At 41.7% G+C, this 15,549-nt stretch overlaps 1 protein-coding gene across 1 annotated transcript in view; it reads left to right on the top strand.

Annotated features, from left to right (window-relative positions):
• LOC112565046 overlaps positions 1-15,549 on the top strand; it is a 39,471-nt gene that overhangs the window by 10,431 nt on the left and 13,491 nt on the right. Inside the window, exon 2 of the mRNA XM_025240281.1 lies at positions 6,676-6,883. Within this exon, the coding sequence (XP_025096066.1) occupies positions 6,676-6,883 (208 nt within the window). The remainder of the gene's footprint in view (positions 1-6,675; positions 6,884-15,549) is intronic.

Raw genomic sequence — 15,549 nt, 5'->3', positions numbered from 1 at the left:
GCACAGATTTTATCTCTACCATCGAGTAATGGCCATTTTATGTCTTGCTGTCAACCTAGCATAATTTCACGAGAGATATCGATGAAAAAAAATGTCTACAATTCTCTTTGATCGTTGCTGTGGGAAGCTTTACTGCTTTATCTACAACCGACATTCGCTTTATGACAAACGGAAAAGGATCAACTTTCTCGTCTGCTCGCAGATCCTCTTTTAATGCATTAATCGTGTTAGATATTCCCGTTGTTTCCCTCGTGCATTCCAAGCTCGGATTTATGTTGCCATGCACTGATATATTCCTCGCACAGTACAAAGCTGAAACTTACTGATTGCAAGATCCAGAGATGCAAGCAGTGCGCCAACAAAGGTGATTATTAACCAAAAGTTATAACATTTTTTTTCAGGAAAAAAATTCTTCGATGGATTAATAATGAAGGTTTTTTTTTTAATCTTAATGCAATACTTTATAAGCAGCCTCTCAAATTTTGAAGAATGATTGTTCGAAACTAATAACAGGCATGCTGGGCGTTGTACCTGTGTACTTTCGATATCTCTAGATTTTATTAGTTATACACTTATTGTGACTGTAGAGACTGTTTTTACTCTAGAAATGACGTAACTTCTCTCTCTAGAGATTTACGTGGGTTACGTCATTTACGCGGGTTACGTCATTTACGCAGTGCGGATGGGAGCTTTAGGCTTGTGGTGGCTGTGAGGCGTGATTGGTTGTGGTGTGTCAGGTGGCGTGACTGGCCAATGGAACGGGGGTTGCGACAGAAAGATCTAGATGCAAGCTCAGCGGTTATTGGCTAAGAAACTTCTGAGGAATGACATCAGCGTCTGGTTCTTTCGCTTGCAACTTTTGTGGAGTAAAGTTGTCTGAGGTCGGCTCAAAGCTGTCTAAAATTTAATATGACAAATATTTACATACTGCATAATACTTTTTTATATATGTTTATAATAATTGTGAAATGGAGTTGTAAATGGAAACAAAAATAAAAACAAGAGACCTAAGTAAGAATTTAGAACATTTCTATCAGAGCACGCGCTAGGACTTAGAACACGCACCAACCCTCAGAACACGTGCTAGTCCTCAGAACATGCTAGTCGCCAAAGTACAAGGTATCTCAGACTGTACAGATCAACAATATTTTCGGCATGGTTGGAAGCAGGAGACTGCCTGTGAATAATACTGACCACCCCTGTCAGCATCCTGGGTTTCGCGCTTCAATGGAGTAATAGCTTTTATATTGGGTTGCTCTCGTACACAATGCTTCCAACAACGCTTCTTATCGCCACGTGCATCTAAATGTGACCTCACAAACTCAAAACCTGTTTCCCCAACTGTCCATTCAAACTGTTGCAATCTCTGATGCGTCTCGCTTCCGGTAGCGCGCGCAGTCCTGCCCTAGCAGCGCGGAGTGCTGAAAATATTAAAGTTCTTTGGTGAAAACGAGCTTCATATTTCTTCTATGAGATTCTCTTTTTTTGTCAATACGTGTTGCTAGGGTGGTAAACCCTTCACTTTGTCTAATACAGAAGACAAGAAACTTGATGTTTACTTATTCCTTTTCGGTTTACAGATAATCATACTTGCTGAAATGTGTCAGTGTGTTGTCCCTAACCCTCTTCATCTATGCCTTCCGTTGATCTCATTTCGGTAAAGGCCTAAAAGACAACGAATAATCTTTTAAATTACTGAGCTAACATCAACACAAGATTCATTCATTTATTCATACTTTGACTGGTGCCAGCCCACGACTAGTTATGCTGATCCGCTGGAACTGATCATCGGGGAGAATTGGATGGACGCAGAAGGACAGAAGGTCTGCTAGTTAGGCCTGTCTCGAGAGGCGGTAAGAAAGTCCTGAATTTTTTTGTGTGCTAGCCAGCCTTTTCCTAAATGTGGGTTAACATCCCATCCTTCACTTTATTCTTGAGGTACCAGCCTCCAAACAGCACCAGTCACAGAAAAAGTTCAGTCACTGGGGTCAAAATTGTACAGGAATGCTCTACAGGCAATGAAAGCTATAAAACACATGTTAATGAAGAGCTTTCGTAGATGTTTGCGACCTCACGGGTTTGACCTCTTTCTGTGCATGATAACGGTTGTATTATTTTGAGAACATAAAGTGGTAGGGGTGGTTTTCGTTGAGCTTGAGGAGGGAAAGTGTCTTGTCTTAATTTTGTTACTCCAAGTAGTTGCAAAAAAAGGTCCTTTCGTAGACCTGAGTGAGTGTAAAACGTAGGCATCTCTGTTTGGAACAAATTACTTACCATGGTAGACCCAACTGTTGTTTTAGTGTGGAGTAAGGAAAGAAATAAAGTTTTAAAATGAATCATTTCCCTATTTCTAAGAGTGGTTCCTCGCAAAACAGAAACAAAATGGCCTGGAAACCAGCGTGTCCTGCCTCGCCCTCCTCCGATGTAATTAAATTCTATCCGTTTCTCTTTCCCTTTTCCAGCTTTTCTCTCTTCATTTGCTCGCCTCTCAGTTCATTCATTAACCCTGGAGGCGGTCATGAAACGGCTCGATAGCCGAGGCGAAAAGGAAGACGCATTTCTTTCACTCGCATCAGCTGAGGCCGCAACACCTCCAGAAGGACCTGCTGAGGTTCTTGTGCAGCTCCTGGTCGGAGATCCTCCCAGATGGGATTAGTGTTGCCTAATGAGTTGGTCGATGTATATCTTCAAGTCCAGCACGTGCTGGTCCATCTGGCGCAGACCGAGACCCGCGGAGGACCGTTACCGCTTGCGTGCCATGTCCTGGTGTCTGCAAGGTGGCCTCTGGGAAAAAGAAATGGCCGCTGAGAAGTAAGGAGGCGGGAGTGAGGAGTGGTCAAGATGCTACTTCGTGGCATGAAGCTGAGTGCTGTGCCTGACATTTCGCGCCGACAGACCATACTACTGCAGGCACTCCTCCGCAGGCCTGCCCCAAAACATTAATTTTCATCGTCTGCCTCTGTCGCCCTTTTGTCTGAAAATGCGAAGGCAGACAGTTCGCCAGCAGAAACATGGCATTTTAATGATGGCACTCTACCGAGACAGACACAACATCTGCCATGAAGTGGGTGGAAAATCCCGACAAAATGGCGTAATGTCCTTCCTTACCCATCCTACAAGCGCACATTATAGTATAGACGCCACCCGGCACAGTCCAGCAATGTATCCGTAGATAGTGGAACAGAAGATCTTAGTGTACCCTCGGACATTATTTTCACATTCTCCATTTGTAACCTTCTGTTGAACCTAGAAAAACACATTGTTCTTTGGTCGTTGATGTTTCAAACGTCATGAACTGATTTTGTTTTGTTTGTTTGTGTTTTTTTTTTTGTTTGTTTGTTTGTTTGTTTTTTTGAGCGGGAGAGTGTTCGGTTTTGTTTGACAATCAGTCCACTAGACACCCGAGTACCTTGGTTCACTAAACTTACCCTCGTCTGCGACTATTTGTAGTACACGTCCTCGCCAAGACGTCCACCTATTCACGAGGGAGAGTATTCGCGTCCTGCCGAGCCATCCCATCGAGAGGCAGTTCGAGACCAAAAGGCAATTAGGTCGACTGTGTCATAGCTCGGGGAGAGGCTTTCTCTTCCACTCTGCCAGCTTTCCTCAGCTGCCACTTTGTCAGAACCTGACAGGCTCGAGCGCTGAGCAGAGAAATCCACCGCCGGTCTAGATTCAATATGCATAAATCAAAGGAAAATGCTTCCCTTTCAGAAGAACGGGAGGTAAATCTTGGTGTCTTTCTCGGAGCTAATCTGTTGTCATCTCGCGGTCGAGGGAAGGGGAGAGCAGCTTATTATTGTTATTTACGGCAGCAATTTTGTAATAAGATGAAAAAAAAGACACAATAAGATGAAAGCCTCCGTCACCACTTATTTCGGACGAAAACATCGGCACACATTCACCAACGAAAGTAAGAACGCCCTTGCACACGCATGAATACACATCAATATGCACGCACACGCACAAACAAACCAGCAGAACCCAAATACATGGTTGCGTTCAATTTCTTGTCAAATTGTTACTCTCGCTAGTTTTTATTTATTTTTTTTTTCTAAAGCCATTTTTCAAACAGATCTCTTATTTTTTTAAGGTCACCACAACAGCCCATTTAAAATAAAAATAATGACAAACATATTTTTAATTTAGCTAGATTTTTTTTACTCTTTCCCCTTGTATATTTTAATTTAAATTTTATTTTCTTCTTTCGTATATTTCTTTCGTTATTCTTTGTCTATTTATTTCCTCTTTCTGTCTTGGTTCCTTTATTCTTTTCTTAATTTCCTTTCTTTGGGTGAGGATGAGAATTCTTTAAAATGTTCATTCTCTCCTTACTTCCTACTCTCTTTCACTCTCTTTTCCTTTGTGTGTGTGTGTTTGTTTGTTTTCCAACCTGTTGTCACTGTTTCTACACAAGGTTCGCTCTTACAGTTTCCTGAATGTCTTTTTTTCCCACCAAGTTTTGGTTTTCTTTGTTCCCACAACATCAATAATGCATCTTCTGCGGTGGACCATCTTCCATTTCCCGTTTCCAAATAGCATCCTCTTGTTCGGAAGATTGCTTAAATCGATGACGTCCGTGTTAAGCGCACACCTACAAACGTACAGGCAAGCAAGCACACACAGACACACACGCACGCACGCACAGACACCTTCCCCTCTCCTCTTCTCTCTCTTCTTCGCCTTTCTCCATCTATCCTTTCTTACTCCCAAACGTCCACACAGACCCACGTCTTCACGCATCCCCATAGAGCGCTGCCAAAGACAACGGCAGCACCGTCTCTCTCATAGATTCATTATTGACTGACTAAATAACCGTCCACCTACATTTATTTTATCCCCCTCTACACTCAGAGGTGCCTAACAGTTATCCTTCGTTTAGACCGGTAGATGGCGCAAGCACGTCTTCATTGCTGCCTCGCGTCCCATCGGCCAAAGTGCACGATGGCGCCTGGACCTTCCACTTCCAATTTTGTTGCTGGGGAATAATGCGTCTTGCTACACATACTGGACAGGCTTCCATTTCACGTTTATTGAGCTCGCCGCTCGCCAGTTTTCAAAACGCATTACGGCACGCACAGGCTCCTGCAAGTGGCGCCCTCATTAGACCGCCCATCGCACATCGTCCAACGCCTGGTCCACGTGCGCGGGTTCTGTGGAGAGAGAGAGAGAGAAAGGCCGGCCACGGTCTTCATTATGTAAACGAAGTCGAAAGTGAATCTACTTGATTCAAGTTCGTCTCCGGATAATGCAATGAAAGGGGATGGCGGTGGGGGGCTGGAAGAGTTATCGCGATGAGTAGAGGACGCGAGTAGCTTTTGGTACAAAGTCTGGTCCCGGAGTTTCCAACAACAGCTACCAAATATAACATAAAAAATCACCAGTGCATGATTTTCATAAACAAATCTCTGACTATTTTAACCTCTTTCTTCCTTTCTTTCTTACTTTTTCTTTCTTTCTTTTTCTTCCTTTCCTTCTGTCTTCCTTCATGTCTGTGGGACTTTCCTCATTACAATACATTTTCTTCGTGTTCAGTTTCCACCTATAAACTTTCACATTCTGCTTTCATTCATAAACTTTTACGTTCTCTTTTTCACCAATAAACTTTGCGTAGCACGCAGTCAGTGGATGTTTTTGTTTACAACGAATGAAAAGTGTTTCAATCATTCCATGGTCTGACGTTGTAACTGGACACACATCGAGTTTTCCACGCTTTTGTTCTTGTCAACTTAAATAAAAGAGAGAGCAAATAATAATAATAATAATAATAATAATAATAATAATAATAATAACCATCATCATCATCATCATCATGAAAGAGTGCTTTATAATTTTACCCGTTCCTTTGTGTTTTCCCACGAGATTTTTTTGTTCTATTCACATGCCGAATGATTAAGTTCTAAAAATAAACACCAGATGATGCCACAAAAATAGAAATAAACGAATATGATTGTGCCATTGTCAGAAACCTAATTTCTCAATACACCTCTGAGTTCTTGCAACAAAGGCGCATGACCTTTGAACGAAGAATTGATTGAAAACTAATTTTGCAAGGGAAGCGATGTCTGTTGAGACAATTTACGAAGAACTATTTCAGTAAACGTTAGACAATTAAACTAAAAGCCTCGTTATAGCTTCTTTGTCCGGAGACAGGAATAATGCGACTTAAAATGTTTGATGAGATTAGAAATTTCTCTCAGTATGTGAATGGCTACACGTTTGTGTTGTTAGACGGTTGTCTTTTGTGTGTTTTCTTGAATATCTGTGTGTGTTCTTCGATGTGTCTGTGTGTCTGTGTGCAAATGTGGTTTTTATGAGCGTGTTTATTAAGCATTATAATGTATAAAACTACTGCATTTACCCGATTACTTATCGTCATCAAATGCCACCTGCCTTTCCTACCCCTCTTATAGTTCTTTCATTTTTCATAGCCCACTCTTTATTCTTATCTAGCCTTAAATATAAGTTACTGGACACTTTGACTACATACAATTATCGAACCAGGATTCTGGTTGGTCTATTGATTTTTAACTCGAGTTTATCTCTTATTCTAATTTTGAACGATAGCTTGTTCATCACAAAGAGTTGGATCCCTGACAAAATATTCCCGTGAGATATATTTCCATTGCAGGTCAATGCTGTTCTCTGATTATGTTGCTGTCTCCTGTCTCTCAGTTTCAGTTTGGGCGTGCCCAAAGGTCAAACAGTTGAACCTGAACGTAAGCAGCGAGGACGGACAGGCGCAGTGGATGGACGGACCCTCGCTGGCAGGAGTGGTACAGTGCAGCAGATCAAACGACACGATGACCGTCGAGAAAGGACACGTGCGAGCACACTTCTCTCCACGCTTCAAACTCACTTCACCGGCCTCGCAGCAGTACAGGTGAGACAATACAAGTACAAGACAGGCACGCAAACAGGCAAATAAAAATGTAAACAGCAAAGGAAAAGATTTTTAAAAAGGTTGTTGCCATTGTGCTAGCTTGCTTGTGTCAAACGTGGTCCACCTAAGATGTGATGGTCTATGTTCAATGCCTTGGACAATATTGTGTTTTACAGTAGTAGCCTACAGCTGGGAGGCATAGTTCCTCGTTAAACGTAGTTGAGTGGCTATACAATGGCCCACAGCTAAACTGCTAATACTTCATAACCATGTTACCTGGTCAAATAAATTGCCCATAATTTAATTTTTAGTAGATAACGAGGCGTTCACCATCTAGTTAGAAGATCGCGATATCTGTGCCTCTAACCCTGGTGGTAAGAGCATTGTGGACCAAACTATTGTTTGAGGTCTCGGGCTTGAATGTCTCCCTCCTGCTCACCCGACAGAAACAGGGTATCAGATTTATCAGGAAAGTTAAAGGCCCACGAAAGGAGATGGTTGAGCCTTGCCTTGACACGATGAACCTCTTAACCACATCCTGTTCGTCACTTGGTTTGGAAACATTTAAGATTTTCCTTTCACATCACTTCTTAAACCATTTAAAAAATTGTTAGAAAAGAAATCCTCGCCTGACTGAAGAGATATTCATGAAAGGTCTCGAGCTCCCGCACACCGACGTGTGAACGGCAACGGCAACAAACAACACCACCCGGCCTGTCCCAAGACCATTTCCTTGCAGACACACTCTGGGAGAGACCTTGGAGGGTTTCGTGCAGTTCATTTCTAGAATAAACCTCGCTTGGGCCGTTACATTACGCTCTTGTGTCTGGAGAGGCGAATTTGCCCAATCTTTCGCTCCGTCTCTGTCAGGGTAAGGGCCGACTGGAGACAACATCAGCCGGGACCCACGGTCGCACACCCAGCGTTTGTCATTCATCACGGAGTAGAGAAGCCGCTCTCACTCAGCTGCTGTCAAACACCCAGAGACCCTACATGGCCGAGATAAGCAGTCCGGGCAGAATGGCATCAGACAATCAAGAGAAGTAACTCTTCGCACGTACTGACGAGTCATCTTTCATTGCAGAACGTCAGAGAGTTCCTAATGTCCGCACCTGAAGCCAAGAGGTCAAGAGCGATGAAATGTTGGTCTTCCGCATTTTATATTTTTGTAAACTTATCTAAAGAATAAAAAAAAATTATTGCAACCGCTCGTTGGTGAGATATTGTAGTTATCAGTTAGGTTTCTGTTGTTTCTTTTGGAGAGTTGGAGTCGTGGAATCCAGCCCCCAAACTCAACTGCTTTAATAACAGGAAAGTCGTTATAGTGTTTGTAATGCCATTTTAATTAACAGAATAAAGTCGCCTATGAACTAGCTAACAGCAACTTTAAAAAGTGAAGAATGATTTTTCAATCAAATATTGAGTCTAGAATTAATCAGTGTTTATTTTTTCAGCGCTGTTACAATATAAAAGGGTTATTAAATATTGAAAAATTATAAACCAACAGACAATATTAGAAAATGAAATGAGATCATCGTTGTCTTCGACGTCTCATTTTTTTTTTTTTATCTTTCTTTATCCTACTTCGCAAAATCCACAGCAAAATTATATAAAAAAATTACCAAGAGAGTTTGTAAATCCGCTTGTACAAGCGATTTTTTCCCAAAACTTACATGACTACTCCCTTTAAATGGATTCTAAAGGCAAACTAAAACTACTTAGAATCGCGTAAAAGAGTGGGATACATTTGAATCTCGTCTATTTATATGTGTGTTCATGTGGAAAACGTTGAAGGTTTTTAGTAGAATGTTGTGTTTAATAAGAGAAATGACACGGGACTCTTTTTTTGCTTCCACGAAGTCTCGTTCTCCCTCACGTGGCCCTATGACGTGTGGTTTCCATAGTGACAACCATGCCTCGAGAATGTGCTGCACCCGATTGCCACGAAAAGATGGAAAAGATTCAAAATTGTCTTTTCATCAGTTTCCGACAGACAGAGCCTTACAAGCCTTACACACAGAGTGCGTCATACGATAAAATGACGTCAAATCTTCGCAATGACCTCAGACACTTCCTGTGCGTGTGACGTCACAAGGAGACTGACGTCATAATAAGACTCCTCTGCTTCATTCTCACGAACAATCCTGACATCTGTGTTGTTGACTTCTTTCTATGCATGGTGATGTTTATAGATGTGTATCTCGAGAACAGAAGAAAGGCAGAAAGGGTGATGTCCACCCAGAATTTTGGAAGTAGTATCTTGCACTGACTTTGACCCAGTCATTAAAACAAATTTGTTCCCCACCACACATTTAAATGTGAACTGCGCTTTGAAAACTTCGAACTCCAGTAGATGTGCATCAGCTCCATCGGTTTCGTCGGTGTCGTAAATTCGATTTACCCAGGGATTCGAGTTATGTTTAGAAACTTGATTAAGCTTTGAAGGGCTTCTTTAATGTAGAGCAAGCCGCTGGAGGAGAAAGGCGAAATACTTCCTCAAGGGCCTATCGTGTGACTGCAGATTTAATGAATGTATTCATTCATTTTCTTTTTCTTTCTACTTTCGTGAAATTTCCGATAGTTTTCGATCATCCCCATATGATACACCCTGCAAATCTTGTTGGCACTGACAGCGATTCTGAAAAGAATTTGTGCAAATAAGAATGGACAAATCTTGTGTATGTGTCGAAGTTACAAAAAACTATTTTTTTAATTCTGGTTTTTTATTTATTTTTTCTTTCCATTGTTCATATAATGAAAAATATATAAATGAACTATTTTCAACCTGTTTTATAGAAAGGAGAAAACAAAGTTTCATGGACAGATCCAAGCTTACTTTACTAAACTCTCTGAAAGTGTAGACACTTGCAAAGCAAGCCATGACCCCTTGGGGACGAAACATTACATTTTTCGTGAAGTGTGATTTCCGAAGTTTTACGACATCGTACCCCCACAAAAAAAGAAGATTAGGAGCACAAAGTTAATCAACAGGCAATATGTAGGAAGCACCATCATGCAGGATGTCTTGGAGAAGGTCTGTGGCCTTGTCATTGGCCCCGTGAAGTGCATAACGATAGGTCGTCGTCATTGCCATCTGACAGTTACGGATAGGAGGACGATGAAGAGGTTTGTAATTGCAGGCAATCGGAACATGCACCGCTGTCTGAAGTGCTCTCATGCATGTCTACCACGCACCAGCGAACACTCACCTCATCCACCACTCACTACATTCCTCTTCATACTTGTACATTATTATTTGTAGCTAGTTCTCTTACAGTTCCCATCTAACCTTTTCAACCCCTTTTTTTCTTTCTTACCTTCTTTCATTCATTCCTTCTTTCTTTCTAGCTCAGCTCATCCAACACAGCTCAGCTTTTTAAATCTTCTCTCATGCGATCAATAGAAATGCAATTTTCATGTAGTTGAGATTCAAGGAAAGAATTCTGCTCAATCAGCCTAACCCTATTAACCTCGCCGGACCTAGCTTGGTTACCATGTTTCTTAACGCACTACTCATGTCCTCCAGAAGATGTTTACAAAGTACAAGTCTGTGGCCAAACTTCTCCCACTCAGATTGTGTTTACTATTTATTCCGCACTGGAGATGCAGGCTACAAAATTCTTCGTTTTGCCAAAACAAGCAGTGCTGCTTTATTTACTTATTATATTCTTTCAAAATTAACTAGCTTCTTTATTTAAAATGTTTTCATTTCTGAAAAGATTTAAAATTCAGAAAATACTGTAAACGAAGTTGGTTTGTATTGCGACAACATGCATCTGAAGAAAAGCGTCCATGAACATAGAACCCAACCTTTCCAAACAAAAGTAAGCTTTTGTTTTGTCACTTTCTGTGCTCTCCAATGCAAAATGTTTCAATAGTATTATACAAATCTTAAGGAGGTTTTCGAAAGAAGGTCCTTTTTATCTTTCCGACGCCATTTTCGCAAGATGTTTAAAGACACTCTGCTGGAATGTTTTTAATTTCAACATATTGTCGGCATCCGGCTCTGTGTTAATCCCGAAATGAACGGGTAAATGAAAGATTTGATAGAATCTTTTCTTCTCTCCGTCTTGGCTCGAACAAACAGGGAAAATAGCTTCATCTAAAAATTGCTCTGCTGTTGTCATAGGATCACAATTTTCATCGTTTATGTCAACAGCGATGGATTTTTTATACAAATTTATTTTAAAATTCTTTCGTAACAGACACATGAATCAATAATTTCTCTTCCAACCACCAAAAAAATCCAGAAGATTGTGTCGAGATGTGGAGGTTAGTATGAGAAGGTTAGGTCAGTTAACGTAGTGATGGTGTTACTGGTGGTGGATGGATTTCAAAAATATATTTAGTTACAATTACAGAGCACGAGAGCGATACAGGAGAAATAAAGGATTCGTTTCTCACTTAATTACCACTTATTAGCACTATTTCGGTTGCCGATGTTTATAAACATTGAAAAAATCCAGTGAAATCGACCCTTGTGTCCTTCCGCCGAGTAACCACGATAGCTTCCCGAGATGGTCAAGCAGACGAGTCTCCTTGTGATGTCAGTCTTATTATGACGTCAGTCTCTGAGGTCATTGCAAAGATTTGACGTCATTTTATTCTTATGACGCACTCTGTGTGTAAGGCGTGTAAGACTGTCTTTCGGAAACTGATGACAAGAAAATTTTGAATCTTTTCCATCTTTTCGTGGCAATCGGGTGCAGCACGTTCTCGAGGCATGGTTCTCACTATGGAAACCACACGTCATAGGGTCACGTGACGGAGAACGAGACTTCGTGGAAGCAAAAAAAAAAAGAGTCCCGTGTAATTTCTCTTATTAAACACAACATTCTACTAAAAACCTTCAACGTTTTCCACATGAACACACATATAAATAGACGAGATTCAAATGTATCTACTCTTTACGCCATTCTAAGCAGTTTTATTTTGCCTTTTCAATCCCTTTAAGGTCACCATTAAGGTCACAGATTAGTCTAGGGCAGTATGTTATCGCCCTAACAAGACCCTCTATCACGACCCCGATACCATCTTTACCAGCAGATGAGAAGTCTAGACCTGAAGGCTGAACTATGAATGAATACCAAGATCATTAAATACTTTATCAAGCTATGGTATTGCAAAGCCAGGTTATTTTTGTGAGAAAGCAGACCTAGAATCCGTTTGTGGATAGGTCCCCACCCACCTGAATGACTGGACTGGCGAGCACATCCGACGGCAATGCCAAAGAGACTCCAGTATTTGATATTCAGTTACCATTTGGTTCTAAATGAGGACATAACAACTTCAGCCGCTTGTCACAGTCTGTCAGACAATACTAAAAACAGAAACATCTACACAGAGGTCTTGTGTTATACTAACGATTTCTTCTTAGCTTTAGAATCGTAAAGAAATATAACGAAGCTCTGAATTTTTTTTAACAGGCTTTATTCGTCGTCTGAGGTTCATTATTTGTTGGGAAAAGGTAGTCTGTCCTTCCCGGCGTGCAACGTTTTTAGGTACAGACATTGAAACGTGCCAGTGCACTTTATCCCGGGGCTAACAAACGATGTGAGATTTGGATAATCAGCTGCTGACATTCAAGCAGCAGGCAAGAGCATCTAGACGACAGTTGCAAATTGTCAGCTTTTTTTCTTCGGCAAATTCTTAATTTACACGCGTGAAATACCCTAGGAACAAAGCGTGAAACACCATAAATACAAAGTTAAACTAGGCATCGACTTTAAAAAAATGGCATCCTGGTGGATTTTTTTTTTATTTTTAGACTTTCAACGGTACTATGCATTTTAAGACTTAATGTGATATCCATGCACAAGGAAAAATGACTCTTCAAGACTACCCTCCAAAGAAATGATTAAAGAAAAGACAATGCTGTTCTTGAAAGAGGCCCATTGCCCCATCTGAGTTGTTCAACTTTGGACTAGCCTGAACTCTGCCGCCTATGTTATTTTTTGAGTAATATGTATGTTTTTGGAGGTTGTTTCAAACATCAAACCTGCTTCCAAGTGCCTTACAGTTGACCTGCCCACAACCTTCTGGTGCAATGCCTTCCCCATACAAAGTTTCAATGACTGACGAGCAGGTGGCCTGAAGGGCGGTTGGATGCATTTCAAGCACTTCTTTCCGCCATGAGAGACGGGGGAGCTGTCCACGAATTCTAAGTAAACTAGAAAGATGGGGGTGGTCGTTAAAATGATGAGGGATTGAGATTGTGATGCTTATTTGTCCTACCTTACAAGGTACTTCATTTCTCTCAATCACTTGCACGATATCCTTAGAGAATTATCATGTATCTGCCAGAACCTGTGTTAGGATGACCGGAAGAAGACCTTTATGTCATTAAATGTTTAATGGTGTAGTTGCTAGTTTAGTAAATCTTTTGAATTAACTGCTCCTTGTCTGTCACCAGGGGCTATGGCATGTAATGCAAAAATTCAACATCGAAGAAGGTCTCGTTTAAATTATTGAAACATTGTATGAGCTTAATGAGTCCCCAATGGGAGGTTTCCTTCCCACGGTAGTAAGCATCCGTCAAAGATCCCCCTATCGCCTGTGCTGTTCCATTTTCATTCATTGCTACTGGCAACGGACGTCTGCTTTTCGGAGAAGCAAGAAACTTTCCTACCTGCTGAATATGCTATCCTGTCCCTGAAAGTGTTTTGCGGTGCAGCCCTTGCTTTCCAGTGAAATGTTGCTTGAGACATCAAAAGCAATACCTAGCCAGGGTATACAATAAGTACCACATATGTTTGTGACAACTTTCTGAAAGGCACCGGCAGACGACCTATTTTTCCATCGTGAACTATTTTTCTGACTGAGGTGTGTGGGGGATTAGGGTGGAAACAGTCCGAGAAGCCGGGGTTTCTATTGCTGACATCAAAGCTTCTGAAAAGTTGTCCTTCTTCAGCGATGACGCCACCTGGGGGAAATCTTGGTGAAAGCCTGCACTGTCTGCTGCAGATGGCGAGTTTCTGTCGTATGGCGTCACAAAAAGTCTCCTGCCTATCACCCACACAAACCTACCCACACTACTACCCTCCATCTCCACCTCCCCGAGAGCTAAAGATAGACCGACGAGCCATCGGCAACGTTGGGGTCATTTTTCTTCATTTGTGTCGCAGTAGTCCGCTCGTGTCCCGGGGTGCTGGTCCTTTGTTGCCAGCATATTATCCGCAGACAGCGGGAGGGTAACTGGAGGAGGGGTATCCCCAGGTCTGCATCCATCCACCATCAGCAGCTCGCCGGATACGTGTTGCAAGCACGCGCAGCGCGCGAAAGGCTCTGGTCGCCGAGGTGTCGTCATCGCGGTCGTTAATGGTCGTCCGCCACCGTGTCAAAACCTTCTGGAAACGTGGTCTGGCCCCAGAGAACGGACCGTGCTCTGGTCGCTGTTAGCCCGTCCTGGAACCGCGATAATTGTTGATGGCCTTTTCAGTCCTGTCAGTGGGCAAGATGTACCTTCGGGGCCTCCTCTCGTCCCAAGGTTTCGACTCTCTTCCTGGATGCTTGTCACCTTCGAGTGCGAAGACACTCACTAATCTAAGCTTGTCATCCAAGAAATTCTGTTGTCTTGTTCTTACATATGCTGTCATAAATAACATAACACTATTTTAATATTGCATGGATAAGGTCACTGAGAATAGCATGAAATGTGCTTTACCATCATCATGAATAATTTCTCTCGTTTATGACGAGGGCTCAAGCGTGTCACTATTTCATCAGTTATGACAAGAACGAGTGGTAGGGGCAAAAATGTGGCGATGAATAGTAGTAATGCGAGATGTGAACGATACAGAGAGAACCAGAACCCAGGAAATCGAGACCAAATTCCTAAGGAAATGGCTTACATTAAATGTAAGACTAACAAATATGTAGAAGTAAGGACTTGTGGCAACGGTACAGCGGAGCTAACTGGTCTGGTTTGCTCATATGGCAACACACACGAAGTTGTCCTATATGGGTACCTTGGAAGATGATCGACACCAAGGCAGATAGAACAAAAATTGTCTGGTTAACATAAAAGAATCATCTGGCTATATACCATGTAGGTCTTGCTTACCACTGTTGAAGTCAGGCCTGAGTAGCGAGCCGCTGTTTCTATCCAGCTCTCCCAGTTCTCCCCCGACGACAATTTCCGGAGGACCAGCTCTGGTCTGTCAGCTGGTACTAGTCAATGGATAAATGAATGAATTAATGAATTTTTTGGTCAGCTGAATATTTGTTGCTTGTCGGCATTCTGGCCTCTATGCTTTAAGTCTTATCTGTATTGAGCTGTACTTTACATGGTGTGTGTGTGTGCATATATCTGTTAGTGTATCTATATGGGTTATAAGACACTGTGCATATGCATCGGTATAGGAAATGACATCATCATCATCATCATAATAATCCTCACCGTCGTCGGTGGCGGTGTGGAATCCAAGCACAACCACATTCAAATTTTTATTACAGTTAAGAACGCACAGATTAGGTAGGCGTGATGTCTAAATATTCATAATATATATAATAGTGTAGATATAAAGCTTAAATTTAAGTATATGTACACCATAGTTTATGATATCAAGAACCTGAGTCGTGAAGCACATTTTTTTTTGGTGTTTTTTTGGGGGGTTTCTTTTCTTGTTACCCGTTAAAGATTAATTCCTCTATAGAAAATAATGAAA

The sequence above is a fragment of the Pomacea canaliculata genome, linkage group LG5 (assembly GCF_003073045.1).
Source record: "Pomacea canaliculata isolate SZHN2017 linkage group LG5, ASM307304v1, whole genome shotgun sequence".
Classification (NCBI taxonomy): domain Eukaryota; kingdom Metazoa; phylum Mollusca; class Gastropoda; order Architaenioglossa; family Ampullariidae; genus Pomacea; species Pomacea canaliculata.
Note: the sequence above shows the minus strand (reverse complement) of the source record. Positions and strands in the feature narration are given on the sequence as shown.